Source organism: Rhinolophus ferrumequinum, chromosome 15 (assembly GCF_004115265.2).
Source record: "Rhinolophus ferrumequinum isolate MPI-CBG mRhiFer1 chromosome 15, mRhiFer1_v1.p, whole genome shotgun sequence".
In the NCBI taxonomy this organism is placed as follows: Eukaryota; Metazoa; Chordata; class Mammalia; order Chiroptera; family Rhinolophidae; genus Rhinolophus; species Rhinolophus ferrumequinum.
Window position 1 is genome coordinate 9628834 of NC_046298.1, and position 14735 is coordinate 9643568.

Genomic DNA, 14735 nt, shown 5'->3' on the forward strand with positions numbered 1-14735 from the left:
CTTGAATCAGTGTAAACCCCAGGCTGAGGTGACAGTCATTGCTTTGGCCTCTACAGATACTCCTCAGAAAGTGGACCCAGAGAAACCGAACTGGAGATGCTTTCCTGGGGCAGCGCAGAGCATTCTTGGCCAATGAGATATCTCCCTTTAGCAACAGTCCCCAGTCATGGCTTGGGGTTTTGGGGCCACAAGTCCTCCCATTCGTCCTGGGGATTTGGATGCTGAAATGGGCTGAGGCTAGAGAACCATGCTCCATGGAAAATAGTATAGGAATACTATCAAATCCACTGTCAAACGCTTGGCCATTTCACAAGAAACAGTATTTTCCACTCCTTAATTCACCTCATCGAGAGGGTTCAAGAGGTTTTGGCATTTTCAAATGCTAACCTAAAGTTACAGATTGCACAGAAATTCATACTACACCCCTGACCCCACCCCTTTTTTTGTCTTTCAGGTATAGGGCTCAGGGAATCAGTGCAAATAAATTGTGGACTCTACATTCTATCTCCTCTTGGACTTGATTACCTTTTTTGATGAATATCACAGTGGCATATTGACAGAGCCTTTGATGTAAGTGTCAGGAGCCGTGTTTGAAGTGCAGGTTAATGAATGCCCTTGAAATTCAGAATACTTCATGGGATTCATTTCAAACAAAGGAAGCGTCACCAATGTACCTGTTAAGTGAAGAAGTACAAGTATTATCCTGGAAGCTTAAAGGGGGTTTCTGCATTGCTCTTTTTCCTTTTTCTTTTTTCTATTCTTTTCCCCTTTAGTCTGAAAACAGGTTTCTCGAAGTAGTTTGAAATCTCTGAATTTAAAATGGCCTCTGTAAATAAGGATAGGAATTAAGTTAAGTCAACAAGTTAGAGCCTTTGTGTGTATGAGGGGAGTAGCGTTTCTTGTTAAGAAGTCCTTTATGAACGTGTTAGGTGCTGACTTGGTGTGTAAGGAGATAAATGACAGTGATGGTTGTATCATATGGGGGCTGGTGGGTTTTTGTTTTAAACAGATAATTGATCGCTTGAAGCTGGTGCCCCTGAATCAGGAAAGTGTAGAAGAGAGAGTGGCTGCCTTCAGAAATTTCAGTGATGAAGTAAGTCCTTTTCTTCCTGAGTTATGGAATTCTTTTTTCCCCACTTCTGCCGAAAGCTTTTGTTTTAAGGTAGCTAATAACTTAAGAGTCCAATACAGTAACCATCAGACTGAGTTTTGTAAGTTAAGTCCAATTTCCGGTGTCCTGGGCTGGTTTTCTGTGAGTACACATATCTCCATCAGATTATTGTCCCAGTTCCTGACTCAGAAAATATAGTCACTTTAGTGATCAGACATGTTCTTTACAGCAGATTTCTGATTGATCCTGTGATCTTCCATAAGCAGTTCCATTGGGTACATAAAACATGCATCATGATTCACTTCCTTCCTCCCTTTCCCTCTCTGAACCATTTGTTCTTGAGAAGCAGGTGCAGTGACCATGGACTCAGTGATCAGCCTTTGAGCCCCAGTGCAGGGTTTCTAGTGCGTTCCCACCATTTAGACCAAGGTGCTCAGCTGGGCTGCACACTGGACTTGCTACTATGAGAGCTTTAAAAATATCTTCCAGGCCCTACCCCCAAAAACTCTGGTTTCTCTCATCGGGCTGCAGCCTGGAACTCTCCCAGTCATTCCTATATGGAACTGGGGTAGACTGTTCTCTAGGACCCCAGACCTCAGGGCCAACCGCTTGTTCTGAGATGTCACTAACAGTGTTTTTGTTTTTCTTTTTTTCAATTACAGTTGACGCAGTATTATTTTATATTAGTTTCAGGTGTACAGCATAGTGGTTAGACATTTATATAATTTACAAAGTGAGCCCAGATAAGTCTAGTACCCACCTAGCACCATACATAGAGGAGTGTTTCGATTTAAAACTGTTACTCAGTAAGCAAATACCTTTTATAAAAGCATGTTTCTGTTTTAGAGGAAGGAGGAAGGCTGGCTTCTGCACATGGGAGGGGGCAGCCACCGACTGGTACCTGCAGTTCCCGTCTTACCCCTTGCCAGCCTTCCCATCATGCCTCTGTCGAGTCTACCCCAGCACTTGTTATTTCCTTGTTTCTTGCCTTTCTTTGGAAACATTGTTCACAGCATCATGGACTGAAATGGTGCACCAGGGCCTGTCTGTGTAGATGCCCCCAAGGGCTCCGGTAGGGCTGTGAGGGTCCAATGGAGACAGTCTGGGTGGGTCTGAGACAGAGGGGAGTATCCTACCACTGATGTTCAGAACCAGACTGTTTTTGGTAGTTGCTCTGCTGGCCAGTGCAGGCCTCCATACGGTCAGATGGGTACTTTTGGCTCGCTGCCCCTGCTTAGGGGGGATGGCATTAGCAAGGGAGCAGAAGGGTGGCCCGCCTGATCGGCGGAGCGGCCGTGCCTGGGCTTTGCCCTCACACTTGCCGTTTCAGTGCCACCAGCTCCTGGTTGGTGGCTGTGCAGCTGAGGGGATGTGGTGTGACCGGGCCCACCTGGAGGTCCCGCTCCTCTTGTCGGCCCCGGAACTTGGTTCCTTTCCCTCACTCCACACGTTTCTCTGCAGATCAGGCACAACCTCTCAGAAGTGCTTCTCGCCACCATGAACATCTTGTTCACACAGTTTAAGAGGCTCAAGGGGACCAGTCCCTCCTCGGCATCCAGGCCGCAGCGAGTCATCGAGGACCGTGACTCTGTAAGATCCCAGCGTCAGCCAGAGCCATCGCTGAGAACCTCCTTTCTGGTTTGCCTTCCATTGCGCCTCACGAGCCCACTGCTCATGACCCCACACTGCTCTTTTCCCTCACTGCCTGCAGCTGTGTCAGGAGGCTCCCAGAAGAAATCAAACATTAATGGGATTGCTGTTCTCAAGCTGAAAAAAAAAAGCCAAGTCTGCGAATATCACCTTTTAAAAAATCAAGCAGAATGTTCATTTATAGTGATTCCACAAGAATTTTCTGCTCATTTTAAATAGAAGGTTATTTTGCGAGTCTCAGATCAGCACTTTCATCAAAACCATACTTACTTTGGGGCAACGCATTAATTTGATGCAAACCCTTGTTTTGTTCTCATCTGAGCTCAGTGAGCCCAAAGAGGTACCTAGGGCAGTCGTTGTTATGCCCATTTTACAGCAGAGGAAACTGAGGCCTGGGGTCAGGAAGCTTTAGTGGGCCCTTCCCATGGTAGACGAAGGGGCCCTGTCTGGAAGCCAAGTGAGTCTGGCACCTGGGCCACTGCCCTTTCCACTCGCTGCCTGTTACCTCCCCCATTGCACGGGTCAAGCAGAATCTAGGTCGATAGACTTCTGGGGCTACTCAGCATGTGTTGTCCAGCTGGTTTGACAAGAGGGACCATGAAAACTTAGTGCAAAATTACCTTTCCCTTAGCTTTTCCACCTAATGTTTGATAAGGCTCTCAGTATGGCATGTCATAAAACATACCTGATTTGGGCAGTCAGGAAACTAGAGCCTTGAAAAACCCTATCTTCAGCCTCCCAGGATGTCTGTGGGCTCTCTCTGCTGTGACTCCCACGGACGCTGTTGTTGACAGACCTGCCCCGTGAGTGGGGGTGGAAGTTTCAGCTCTGACAGCATAGCCAGCAGTGCTCGGGGGTGGTTCACTGACGTGGCGGGCCCATCGTGTGTGTGCAGCAGAGGCAGCCGCTGGTCTGCCATCTGCTCTTGGACAGGCAAGAGCCCAAACAGTGTCAAAAAAGTGTCAGGAGATGTGCCAGAGGTGCGCTCCTGTGCTTGGGCCTTGGCACCAGTCGGTGTGCCGTGTGCCTGATGAAAGAAACGTGGTACAGGGCTGTTGTGAGGTCCAGGACTGAAGTGGCGGGGGTTTCTGGTCCCCGGTGAGCTGCTGCCAGGTCAGAGGAGGCCTTGCCCACAGAGAGTGGAGCTGGTGGCCTGGCAGGCCCGTTTTCCCCACCGGAAGGGAGCTATCTGGAGACTAGCTGAGCTCATAGTCTGTGTGTTTTAATCTCTTTTTTAGACAGTTTTTACATGTCATAAATAAAGCCGTTCTTCTGTCTTCCTCCTGCCCATCACTCTTCTTTTTTATGAGAGGTAGGGATGGGTAGCCTCCAGGAGAGACTTACATGTACGAGCGACCTGCCCAAGAAGTGGCTTCATGGTCTGCAGTGCTCCCAGGAAGGGCATGGGGGCCCTTTACCTAACACCCCGAGAGCTCATTGAAAGTAGCTTCAAATCAGGGATGAGAGCCCGTGCACTTTTTGCACTTCGAAAGAAAATTGAATGGGTACTCTCATAGGTAAGAATTTTTTTTGGTTTGGACATTAGTTAGGATGTACACGTGCCAATTGATTTCACATATCAGGTAAAAAGCACTTGCCTTTCAGTTTTCTTCTTGAATGGGCCTTAAGCCTAGTAAGTGACCCTTGAGTTGTCCTTAAAAGTCTATTACTGGTAAAAACGATGTTTGTAGACTCTCCCTTTCTATTCTAGATACAGTTTCCTTTCTTGCTGTTATAATCATCCAACATATTTCTCTTTGGAGCAACATGAGCCTGTTCTCCAAAGTTTCTTTATTCTTTGTTCGGTAATTTATCCTTTTATTTTATTTTTTTCCTGTTTTTAGAAATACCTGAGTTACAATCCTTTTCCTTCCTGGACCAATCCAGGAATCCCATAATTTTGTTGCCTGGGAAATGAGGGCCAAGCACTTAGGTTAGGAAGGAAGAAATGGAAGAAGCGAAAGGACAGAAAAGGGAAGAAACAGGAGAGGAAGAGAGGTGGAATGGGACTGCACTCAGACAGCCATGGTCTCTGGTTTTGCAGGTGCTTCCTGGGAGCCCCAGAAACTCAGATCCCCAGGGAAACTGGTGAACAGAAACCAGCTAGGGGAGAGAGCACAGCTCTCAGCTAGGGGAAGGAGAGCGAGCAGTCTGAAGCCCAGGGCCGTGTCAGAAGCAGGTCTGCTGTGTCAGGCGAGGCAGCTTGCCTGGCAAACCCATCTATCTTGGCTTAGTAGAAGGGCTTTGGAACTGAGGCCCCAGTAGACAGGCTTTGCTAGCTGTGCACCATGCTGGGGACAATGGCTGTCGTCTACCCCCCAGGAATCTGCCCCGACACCGAGGGGTAGAAAATGGCAGACCCTGGTGGTGGTTCCAGCACAGTGCCCTGACTTGAAAGTTCACTGCTTTTCTTCTCCCCCTTTCTCTCAGCAACTCCGCAGTCAAGCCCGAGCCCTGATTACCTTTGCTGGGATGATACCCTACCGGACGTCCGGGGACACCAATGCAAGGCTGGTGCAGATGGAGGTCCTCATGAATTAAGTGCATGCAAAGCTTTGCGGGGCTTCTGGGGCTGCTCTTCAGTACCTCGGGGCGTGGGCCCGCCGGGTTGGTTTCTGGTGTTCTGTTGTGTTGGTTTGTTGTGTTTGTTTTTTGTATTAGTATGTTTTGTCACACCTCATTTCTTTGAATTTTTTTTTTTGATTATTTTCTTTTTCTTTCTTTCTTTTGTTTTCCTTTGAAATTTTGTTTAAATTTTTATTTGTGTGGGAGGAAATGTCTTCACTAGTGCTTGGGGCAGAGAATGATAGGCTTATATAGGCATCTGTGATTTGGTTCAAGTTGACCTTAAACGATTAAAAGTCCACCCAAAAAGAGCAAGGAAATGAGGCTTTGGGAGTTACTTTTATTTAGATACAATATTCCATGTAGCAGGGTCACGGTTCCTCTTTCACATTTTTATTTGAATGTGAAAGTCGACCTCAGCTTTGGGTGAGTTGAGGTTTGTGTTAAATATCAGGCGCTCCGTGTCCTCCCTTTTCTGTTGGGCCGTGCCTTTGGGGTCCAGGTGGTCCGAGACATCCTCCAAATCATTTGCTGTGATTCCAGGATTGATTAGCTTGCTGTTCTGTGAAATCCCACTGGAGATGAAAACAGGCTTAGTAAAAGATAGCCTTAGAACGAAGGTTGTAGGCGTCTTGAGGAAGTGCAGACCTCACCGCTTCTTCCCTCTGTAGCAGCACCACTGAGAGGTGAGCCCCTTTCCCTCCTCTCATGGGCAGTTCCTCTGTTTGCACAATGAAGCTGCTTGGTGGGCAAGTTCACGGGTCACATTCCCAGTGTCTGACACCATTGGGGCAGCACTGTGGGGATACGGTCCCTGAGCAGAGGTTGTCCTTCCTCACTGGCTCGGTTCTTCTCCTGCCACCAGGCCCAAGGCCTGGACTGAAGTGGAGAGGAAATGAGGACGAGTGTTCGTTCCTGAATGGGCCAACTGGGGCTTGCGAGCGGGTAGGCAGTGGTCGGCTCTGCTGGTTTTATGAACTGCACCTGAGGTGGCCTCTCCCACAGGCTCCAGAGGTGCTCTTTGCTCCTAGGGAGAAATCGCTCTCTTGTCACAGGACACAGTGACCCATGCCATCCTCTGGTTGTGAGAATAATTGTTACCTTTGCGAAAGAGCTAGTGTATCGATAATGGGCTCATCTGTTTATTCGCTGGATTCCATCTATCCAGGATGCCCCTCAGGGCCAGCAGGTGTGCTTCTGCCTTCCCCTCCAGCCCCAGCTATTCACCTGGAGCTCTCACCTTCACCAGAGCTTTGCTAAGAAAGTCCTCAGACGGGTGAGCCCTGCAAGGGACTTGAGTGGGCCAATTGTGCCGTTTGTATGTACTTGATTTATATTTTCAACAAATCAAATGATTTGCTTTAACAGTGCTCTAAAAAATCTACTCTGCACTTTTCATAAAGTGTGGCTTAGTTTTGTTTTTCGGTTTAATATTAGGTCTTGTAGATGGAAATGTAATGGTACCCTAAACGAGAGAAGGCTCAAGTTGTTTAAATATGTATTTGCTCCTTGCTCGCCCTTGCTCTTCGTTCTAACTGTGCAGAGTCGTTGTGAGTCTGCCTGTCCTTGCATCATGCCGTTCTGCCAGCTCCAGATAGGAGAACCGCACGTGAGCTCTGCATGGGGGGTGAGGTCCTCTGCCCTCAGATGAGACATAAATCCAAAGGAAGAGGAAGGCCACCACACCTTGATCTGCCCTGATGGGAAAGCTGCGTGGACCTGAGAGAAAAGTCCTCCCTGGGCTTGAGGGCTTGCCCGGAGAGACATCCGTAGGAGAAATAAGATAACTGGGTTCATGCCAGAAGGGCCAGGCCCATGGAGCTCATCTCATTGCCTGTCCCATCAGCTGGTTCTGTGCTAAAGCACGGCCTACTGGGGCTAGAGATGCAGGAGAAACAGGCGAGTTTGCAAGTTCCTGTGTACCCATGTGACAGCAGGCGCCCAGAAGTCTTGATGCTGTGACAGGTTTTTAGCTTAAAAGCATCCTCAGCTCACCTGTTGGGGGAACTCAATCTTTTCCCTCGATATTGGTCCATGATTTCACCATTTACCTGGAGAAACAGAGAAAGTGACACTGGGACTCTCATCTTCCAGGGATGAGTCCAGTCTTGCCGACGAAATCGGGGGCACTTGGAGACTGACAGGGTTAGTGCCAGCCTCAGAGTGGCTCATAATAAACTCACTGAGACACTGAAAGGGACGCACTGACTTGATCTGGGGTCCTTTCAGAGGCCTCGAGATTTCAAAGAATTGTTCTTCAGATTTTTTTTCTTACAAACAGATCTGGCTGCCTAACTTCAAAGGGAAAACTGGAGTGAGCTCTCTCAGAGTTAATCCTGAGCTGGCTGGACTCATCAAAGAGCAGGGAGTGCCCATTCACACTGGGTCCAGGGTGTAGGTAGGGGCCTGATCCTACCCTCTAATTAGAGACTTCAGCGGCAGCCACTGGTACTCTTGATGCATCATTTAAATTCTAGCGCTTAGGTTACTTGAAGCACAGTACTACCGTGTTTCCCCCGAAAATAAGACCTAGCTGGACCATCAGCGCTAATGCGTCTTTATAAGATCGGGTCTTATATAAGACCCGATATTATATTGTATTATATTAGTATATTATACCAGGTCTTATATAAGACCGGGTCTTATATTAATTTTTTGCTCCAAAAGACACATAGACCTGATGGTCTTGCTGGGTCTTATTTTCGGGGAAACGGTACAGACCCCCTTCTCACAGCATCCAGCGTTTGCTGATTTTTTTTAAAAATAGGATATTTTTGGTCTGCATTCTCACCCTGCCTGCCTCTATTTGAGTAAACTCTCCTGATCAAAACCTTAATATGTACTGAATTTTGCCATTTTTGTGCAGATGTGGCAATGTCCCACTGCTTTGTTTCTTCTCCGTTAGGCATCAGAACCTTTGTCTAGCTTATTAGATAGTTCATATCACTGCCAAATTTCCATCATGCCACTCAGTAAGTGACTAGAGCATGCTGAATGCTGAATAAAACCCCTGGCTGGTGCATTACGCCAGGCCTGCCAAAGTGCTAGCGGGACCCACACTGCCTGGACTGACTGGCCTCAGTCAGCCGTGGAGATTGAGCCCTGGATCCAGCAAATTAGGAGAAGGGGTTGCCTGTATAGTCCTAATGGAAATGTGCATTTTATGGTGTCATTCAAGGTGCTCGTTATATATCCATAAAATACGGCTTTTACTCCTGCATTTTGGGATATCAGAAAAGTCAGCAACTTGTTGAACAGGAGTTGTGTAGAACGTTGAGTGAAATGAGACTTTTAGGGTCCTGAGTGTCCTTGTTCTTCATTCTTCTAGGCTGAATTCAGAAGTCACCTGCATCCAGCCCATCTTCTGATAGTTTCCTAATATACTAGTACCCCTCAGAAGGCAGGGAGAGGAGGGAAGTAAATCTGTCTTCTTGCCATTTGTTTCTAACTGAAATAGTTGGGAAAATGCTGAAAATCACCAACTAAAATGGTTTGTAAAGAATGTCAATTGATCTGTGCTTCTCCTTGCCTGTGCCATCTAACTGCTGTGATTGGCAGTGGTCCAGGGCCTGGCTGACCAAGCCGCTGTGTTGATGTTAACCCAAGTTCAGTTCCGCACTGCAGATGCCTGGCCGTGCACATAGGTGGCTGGGGACAGCCAGGTAATAAAATCCCCATCCAGGTGTTGTTCATAAGTCTGAAAAAGAGGGCTCGCTCTTCTAGCCTGCTTTGCCAAGATCACCTAAGTGGAAATACTGTAGTTCTAAGTTGCTAACCCAGGAAGGAGAAAATTTTCTGTCCTAACCTGACTTTGAAGTAGCTTTTGTGTGCCCTGTCCTGAGCATTTATGCCAAAATGGGTTGTTCAGCAAATGTTTGAATGAGCAGATTCTTTGCTTTGGCGTCCTGGGCCAGCGCCCGCCCCACAGCTCCTGTACAGCTAGCTGCACGTGCTGGATTCCGACACCGGTTAGCTTGGGGGTCCTTACTAGGCATTCCACGTGAAGGAGGGTGGAGAGGAGTATCTCCTGTGGTCAGATGAAACAGGGCTGGTCCTTCAAAAAAGGAAACTTGCAGAGCTGCCCACGCTCTGCAGGGAAATGTTGAGAGGAAGGGGGTGGGAATTTTATTTACTGTTAATAAAGACCAGATCTTTGGGGCGGGGGGTGGGGGGGGCGCTGGCAGAAACTAGCGTTGCATTGGCATATCCTGTCCTCCCTGTTGCCTTTGGCCTTGGAGTCCTTGAGAGTCTGTTTCTTGGGGATGGGAAGGGTAAAAGAGTTGCCTCAGACAGTGGTTTGAGCAGTGAGTGGGGGTGGGGGCAAGTGGTCCCAGAGGCGGGCTTCTAGCAGAGAAACAGACATACCAGAGCCCTTTCGTGCCCTAAGCACAGCTGGCCTAGGCAGGCTCTCAGGTGGCACCCAGGGCTGCAGGGCCTGTCACTAAGGCCCTTTCATCCCAGCCAGATTTGGCAAAGGAAACAACAGGACTCCCAGTTAAATGTGAATTTCAGATAAACAACAAATACGTTCTTAGTGTAAGTATGTCCCGGTTTTTTTTGGCTTCTCTCTCCAGGCTTGCCTGTGCAGGCACTTTGCTGCCTACAGTTTCCAGGCTTGCCACAGACTGCTAGAAGCGCTCCAGCTAAATTGGATTACCCTGATTTGTTGCACTGCTTGTGCTTCTGTGGGCAGCGGAAATAACAGTGAGATGTGAAGTCACTTGAGAGAGGGCAGTAACTGGAATTCAGTTTTGAAGAATCGGGCAGGCCGAGGGGGTGATTGTGGGCCCCAGGTGACCTCAGCTGCTATCATCTACTGGGTACTTTTCCATCAGGAATTTCAAATGTGCATTCTGTAAAGAGAAGAAGGAGGCAAAGGATAGCTTTTTCTCATGTGATCAGGAACTTTTATTAGAAATGCAGTGGGGAGAATTCTTTGCTTTCTTCAGTTGACCAGTTATTTTCTTTTCGTCTTTCCTTTTCTGACATTGTTTGCTCTGTGTGTGTTTGTGGGGAGAAGGGAAGGGACAGGGTGGGAGAGAGTTCGTGTCTGTGTTCTGCATGTTCCTTTCTGTACAGTAACTTCTGCATTTACTCTGTTTAGGATGGTTACTTCACCACCACCCCTGTCTATAGCCAGTAAATTTCTGGAATGTTCTCCCAAAGTGCCGTGTACCCCCTTTGTTCAGTCCTTCCTTGGAGCAGAAATCACTCTCGGGCTCCTTTCCTGGGAATGTCATTAGCTGAGGTACAGCCTGGGCCTCCTCCGAAGGCAGCAGAAGGGCCTCTTCCCAGCCTCGGGGGGCCTGAGCCAGACCCTTTCTCCACTCTCTGCAAGGAGGGCTAAGGCTTGCTGGGTGCCCAGGGTCTGCGGAAAGTCCCGCCGGGCCTCTGTAAGTAGGGGACCGCCAGCCCAGCGCCTAAGCCTTGCTCTCCTCCCACCAGCCTCAGAATTCAGTCCCCTGACCAGGGGTCTAAGGAAAGTCAGGATCTGGCTGGAGGTGTGACGGGACGATAAACCAAGAGCGTTTTGGTGATGAACCCAGCGTGTGGCATACATCCTGGGCTGGGAGCTGTGAACAGTCTGTGACCGTTTCTTTGAATTCTTACTGGAAACCTTAATGGGGGTTGAGAGCCAGTCACTGGCCTTGGGGAAGTGGAGGCAGAATTGGGGGGCTGTGTTTTGGTCAGATGGTGCGAGAGATGTGGGCCCCTTCACAGGGTAGATGGCTCCTGCTCTCTTGGACAGTATCTGCCTGTGTCTCTGACCAGGAGGGATGTTTTCAGGGTCTGGGATTCTGCTTGGGGACGTGCAAATGGCTGAGTGGGAAGAGGGTACTTATTTCTCTCCACTGGCGGACCTCGCCCTAAGGAGAAGATCTGAAGTGACTTGGCTCCAGTGTTCTCTCCCTGCAGGGGCCACATGGAAGAATCTCAGCCCATCCTTTGCATGGAAGCCCTCCACTTGTTCTGGGCCCTGGGGCCTAGGGGAGGTCATTTCCTGATGAACCACCTGGGAATCTGGGCCTCATGCAAGCACCCTACTGCCCATCCCAGGGTTTATCGGTCTCTTCTGGGACTCGCCAGCACCTTCTGAGGCAGGCCTGCTGGTGAGGGGACACTGTTGAGAAGCAGGGGGCAGAGGGAGAGATGGCTGCTGCGGTAAAGCCTGGCCCTGTTTATCCAGGTCTCAGACCTAGAAGCTTTTCAGTGGCGTCCTCACTTAAAACCTTTAAACTGCCACCCAGGTGGCAGGAAAAAAGGACAAGGTTAGGGCCGTTGGTCCCCTCAGCATAAGGGTTACCTTAGCTGGTCCTTAGGAGCAGCCAGGTTTCTGTAGCCGTCCCGGGAAGCAAACCTCCTCAGAGAAGTGTGAGGATGGCTGGTGGGAGGTGAGGCCCGAGAGCCTGGGGAAGCTTCATGCTGGCAGTGCTGTTGCTGGGCAAGACGTTTTCCCTGGGGGCCTCACCTTCACCACCCAGCTGACCCTCCTGCACTCAGTGTGGGTCCTGGGCTGAGCTTTCGTGCTGATCAGACAGATCAGCTGGCTTGTATTTTAGGAAAATTAAACCAAACCAAAAAGGGCACTTGGATTCCTCCACCACGGCACAGATGTTGGCGATGCGGCCCTCTGGTGGCCGGCAGCAGAGATCACTTGCTTTAGAAAGCACAAGCTGCCCAAGGAGGAGTTGGAGACTTCGATGAAAACTAAATTCTAAAAGGAAAGAGCTCAGCACCAGTGGGGGCCAGGGAAGAATAATGGGGAAACAGCACAAGACAAGGCTCTCAGAGCCCAGAGCCCCGAATGGAATAAGCGGGCAGCAGCCCCACAAGGAGACAGCCACAACTTGGAGCTGGTCTGCAAGTTGGGTTAAAATCCTCTCTTCACCATCTGTAATCATACAACTGAAACAAGTCATTGGAGCTCTCTGAACCAGTTTGCTCAGATACAAAGCAAGGATCCCAGTTTCTATTCCACCAGCCTACTGGGAAGATAAGTTAATAGAAGTCGCCTACCTATTGCCTGTCACACCGTGGGCCCTTAGTAAAGGTTAGTTTTGGCCCCCCTGCTCCTAGCCTTCTTTGGACAGGTCTCTAGGGCAATAGGTATGCCCTCTACCATTTGGCTTCTGCCCTTCACAGTAGGTCTTTCACATGGGTGCAGGCTGGAATTGAGTATCCCCACCCCAGGGATGGCTTTCCTTTTTTTTTTTTGCGAGTGACAAAATTAGGTCAAAGTTGTTAGGCTAAATATTTGCTATTAGGGGACAGACACTGATGTGTCAAGTTCAACTTGTGATTCCTGTTGATTTGGTGACTGCTAAATGGAGAATGCAATTCAACAAATGTTTGCCCATCTTGCTGTACCAGGCATTCCGGACACTGAGGACGCAGCAGTGGAATGCATAGAGACCCTGCTGTCAAGGAGCTTCCATTTTACTGGGGTGAGACTGACAGCAAAGGGCCTCTTCCTATAAAAGTGGGTCTCTCCCCACAGGCTGGTTTGAGAGCTTCACCATTAGCACCCAGCAGAGGCCTTAGGGCTGAGAGCTGTGGGGTGATTTCTGAGACTGAGGCACAGTCCCTGCTTTCTTAGGCTTCTGGTGGTTGGGGAAGAGAGATAAGCAGGTTTGTGCATGCGCGCACATGCACGCACCCATAATAAAATAGGAAGTCTTAAGAAATGCTGCAAGAAAGGGCCAGATAAAGATCAAAAGCAGGATTTCCTGGGGCTGGGGATGTGGGAGCCATCTGCAAGTGACCAGGATTCAGACCTGCAGAGGTGGGGGGCATGGTGTGATGTGGCCATCCTGCTAGCCCAGGGTACAGTGAGCCCAGCTCCCTTCTTGGCCGGACCCCAGCGGTGTCAAGCAGCTGTTTTCACTCTTACGACCTTGAAGCAAAAGAAACAGCAGGACTCAGGTGAGTTGAGGGGCCCTGGAGCCAGGTGGGGACCTGCCAGAGGTTGAAGGCCTTGTGTTCAGGCCTCCCTGGCCAAGCTGAAGCCTGACAGTAGGGCATCCACCTTCAAGAGGTGAGTATATGGGGGTGCGGAATCACGTGAAGGTGTGTGGTCCATAAGGCAGAGAGATGAGGGTGGTCTGATTTGAGGGGCACACATTTGTCTGTGCAAATCGATAATTAAGGGCTGCCTGCTGGGCTTTGGCAATGAATCCAGATAAACAGCTGGTGGCCAGTTATGAATTCATGTGTCTGCCCAGGAGACATAAGCTCTTTAAAAACCTCTGACAACGTGGAAGATAATTTTTCAGAAACTAAATCAGCAATACCTTTATCAAGCAGAGCCAGGCTTTGTGCTGCGTACAGCCTTAGTCAACATCTTTCCTCTTGCTTAGAACTCCAGCTCTGCCATCCTCAACCCTGGCTACATGTTAAAATCTACTGGAGAGCTCTTAAAGGGGGGGCTAGGCACTGACCGTACTTTTTCAACACTCCCCAGGTGATTGTCATGCCCTGGGTCAAGAGCAGGGTCAAGATCCCTTGTTCTGACTGGAAGCAGGAAATGAAGTTGGCTTCTGGGCCTCTCTAAGTGGGGAACCTGCCCCCGCACACACCTCACCACAGGTTTTTGACAACCCATTGAGTATCTGAGCTGCACTAAGTAGGAAGATGAAGATTCTAACTGGTGAGGAAAAACAGGCACGATAGCCAGGCCTATTGGGTCAGCTTGCCCGTTGTGTACCCACCAAGGTCAGAGCCAGCTGTCCAGCATGGTCTTTGATGTTGGGTGATTAACTAGTAAAAATGCCATTATGCGTATGTTGGTGGAGATGGTATCGTATTTCCCAGGAAATCATAAGAGAATGACGTCTGACAACTGGTTAAATCCCTGGCCCTCTAGGATCTCTTTCCTTGCGTCCGACTGCCCCAGCCTTCCTACGTCCACCATTGGCAGGCACACGCCTCTCGAATGTACATGCTCAGTGCTCAGAGCCACTGCTAATGGAGCTCCCTGGGGTCAGGGCCCACCTTCCACTCTACATGCAGCCCCTCAGACTTCCTGCTGTGGGGCTCCATATCCCGTGGGACCCGCACCCAGCCAGAGTGACCCAGTCTGGAGGGGAGACTCCCCTTGGATACAACACCCTTTTCTCACTTGAGCTCAAATGCAGCCCGAATGGCAAGAGCCATCTTGCAACTGAACCCTGGGGCACTGGGTGACCACCCATAGAAGGTCATCTGGGATTCTGCTTTGGGCTATTAAGGAAGTTAGCACCTTATTCCAAGTGTGTGGTAAAGGGGCAACCAGCTGATGTGGGAGCACCTCCCACTCGGAGCTTCTAGGATCCACGGAATGGTTGTCTCTGTCAAAGCCTGAGCTCTGATGACTGCACACGACCACGGCCAACTCTCTGGCTTTCTGATCCTGAGCAACTCTTCCCATCCC

General features: G+C 49.3%; 1 protein-coding gene across 1 annotated transcript in view; it reads left to right on the forward strand.

The window, feature by feature from the left end:
* NUP93 (nucleoporin 93) overlaps positions 1–5356 on the forward strand; it is a 90552-nt gene extending 85196 nt beyond the window's left edge. The window contains 6 exon segments of the mRNA XM_033128270.1: positions 455–483; positions 486–545; positions 548–570; positions 1010–1093; positions 2573–2701; positions 5192–5356. Coding sequence (XP_032984161.1) covers positions 455–483; positions 486–545; positions 548–570; positions 1010–1093; positions 2573–2701; positions 5192–5302 — 436 coding nt within the window. The 3' untranslated portion in view covers positions 5303–5356.
* Positions 5357–14735: the final 9379 nt, after the last annotated feature.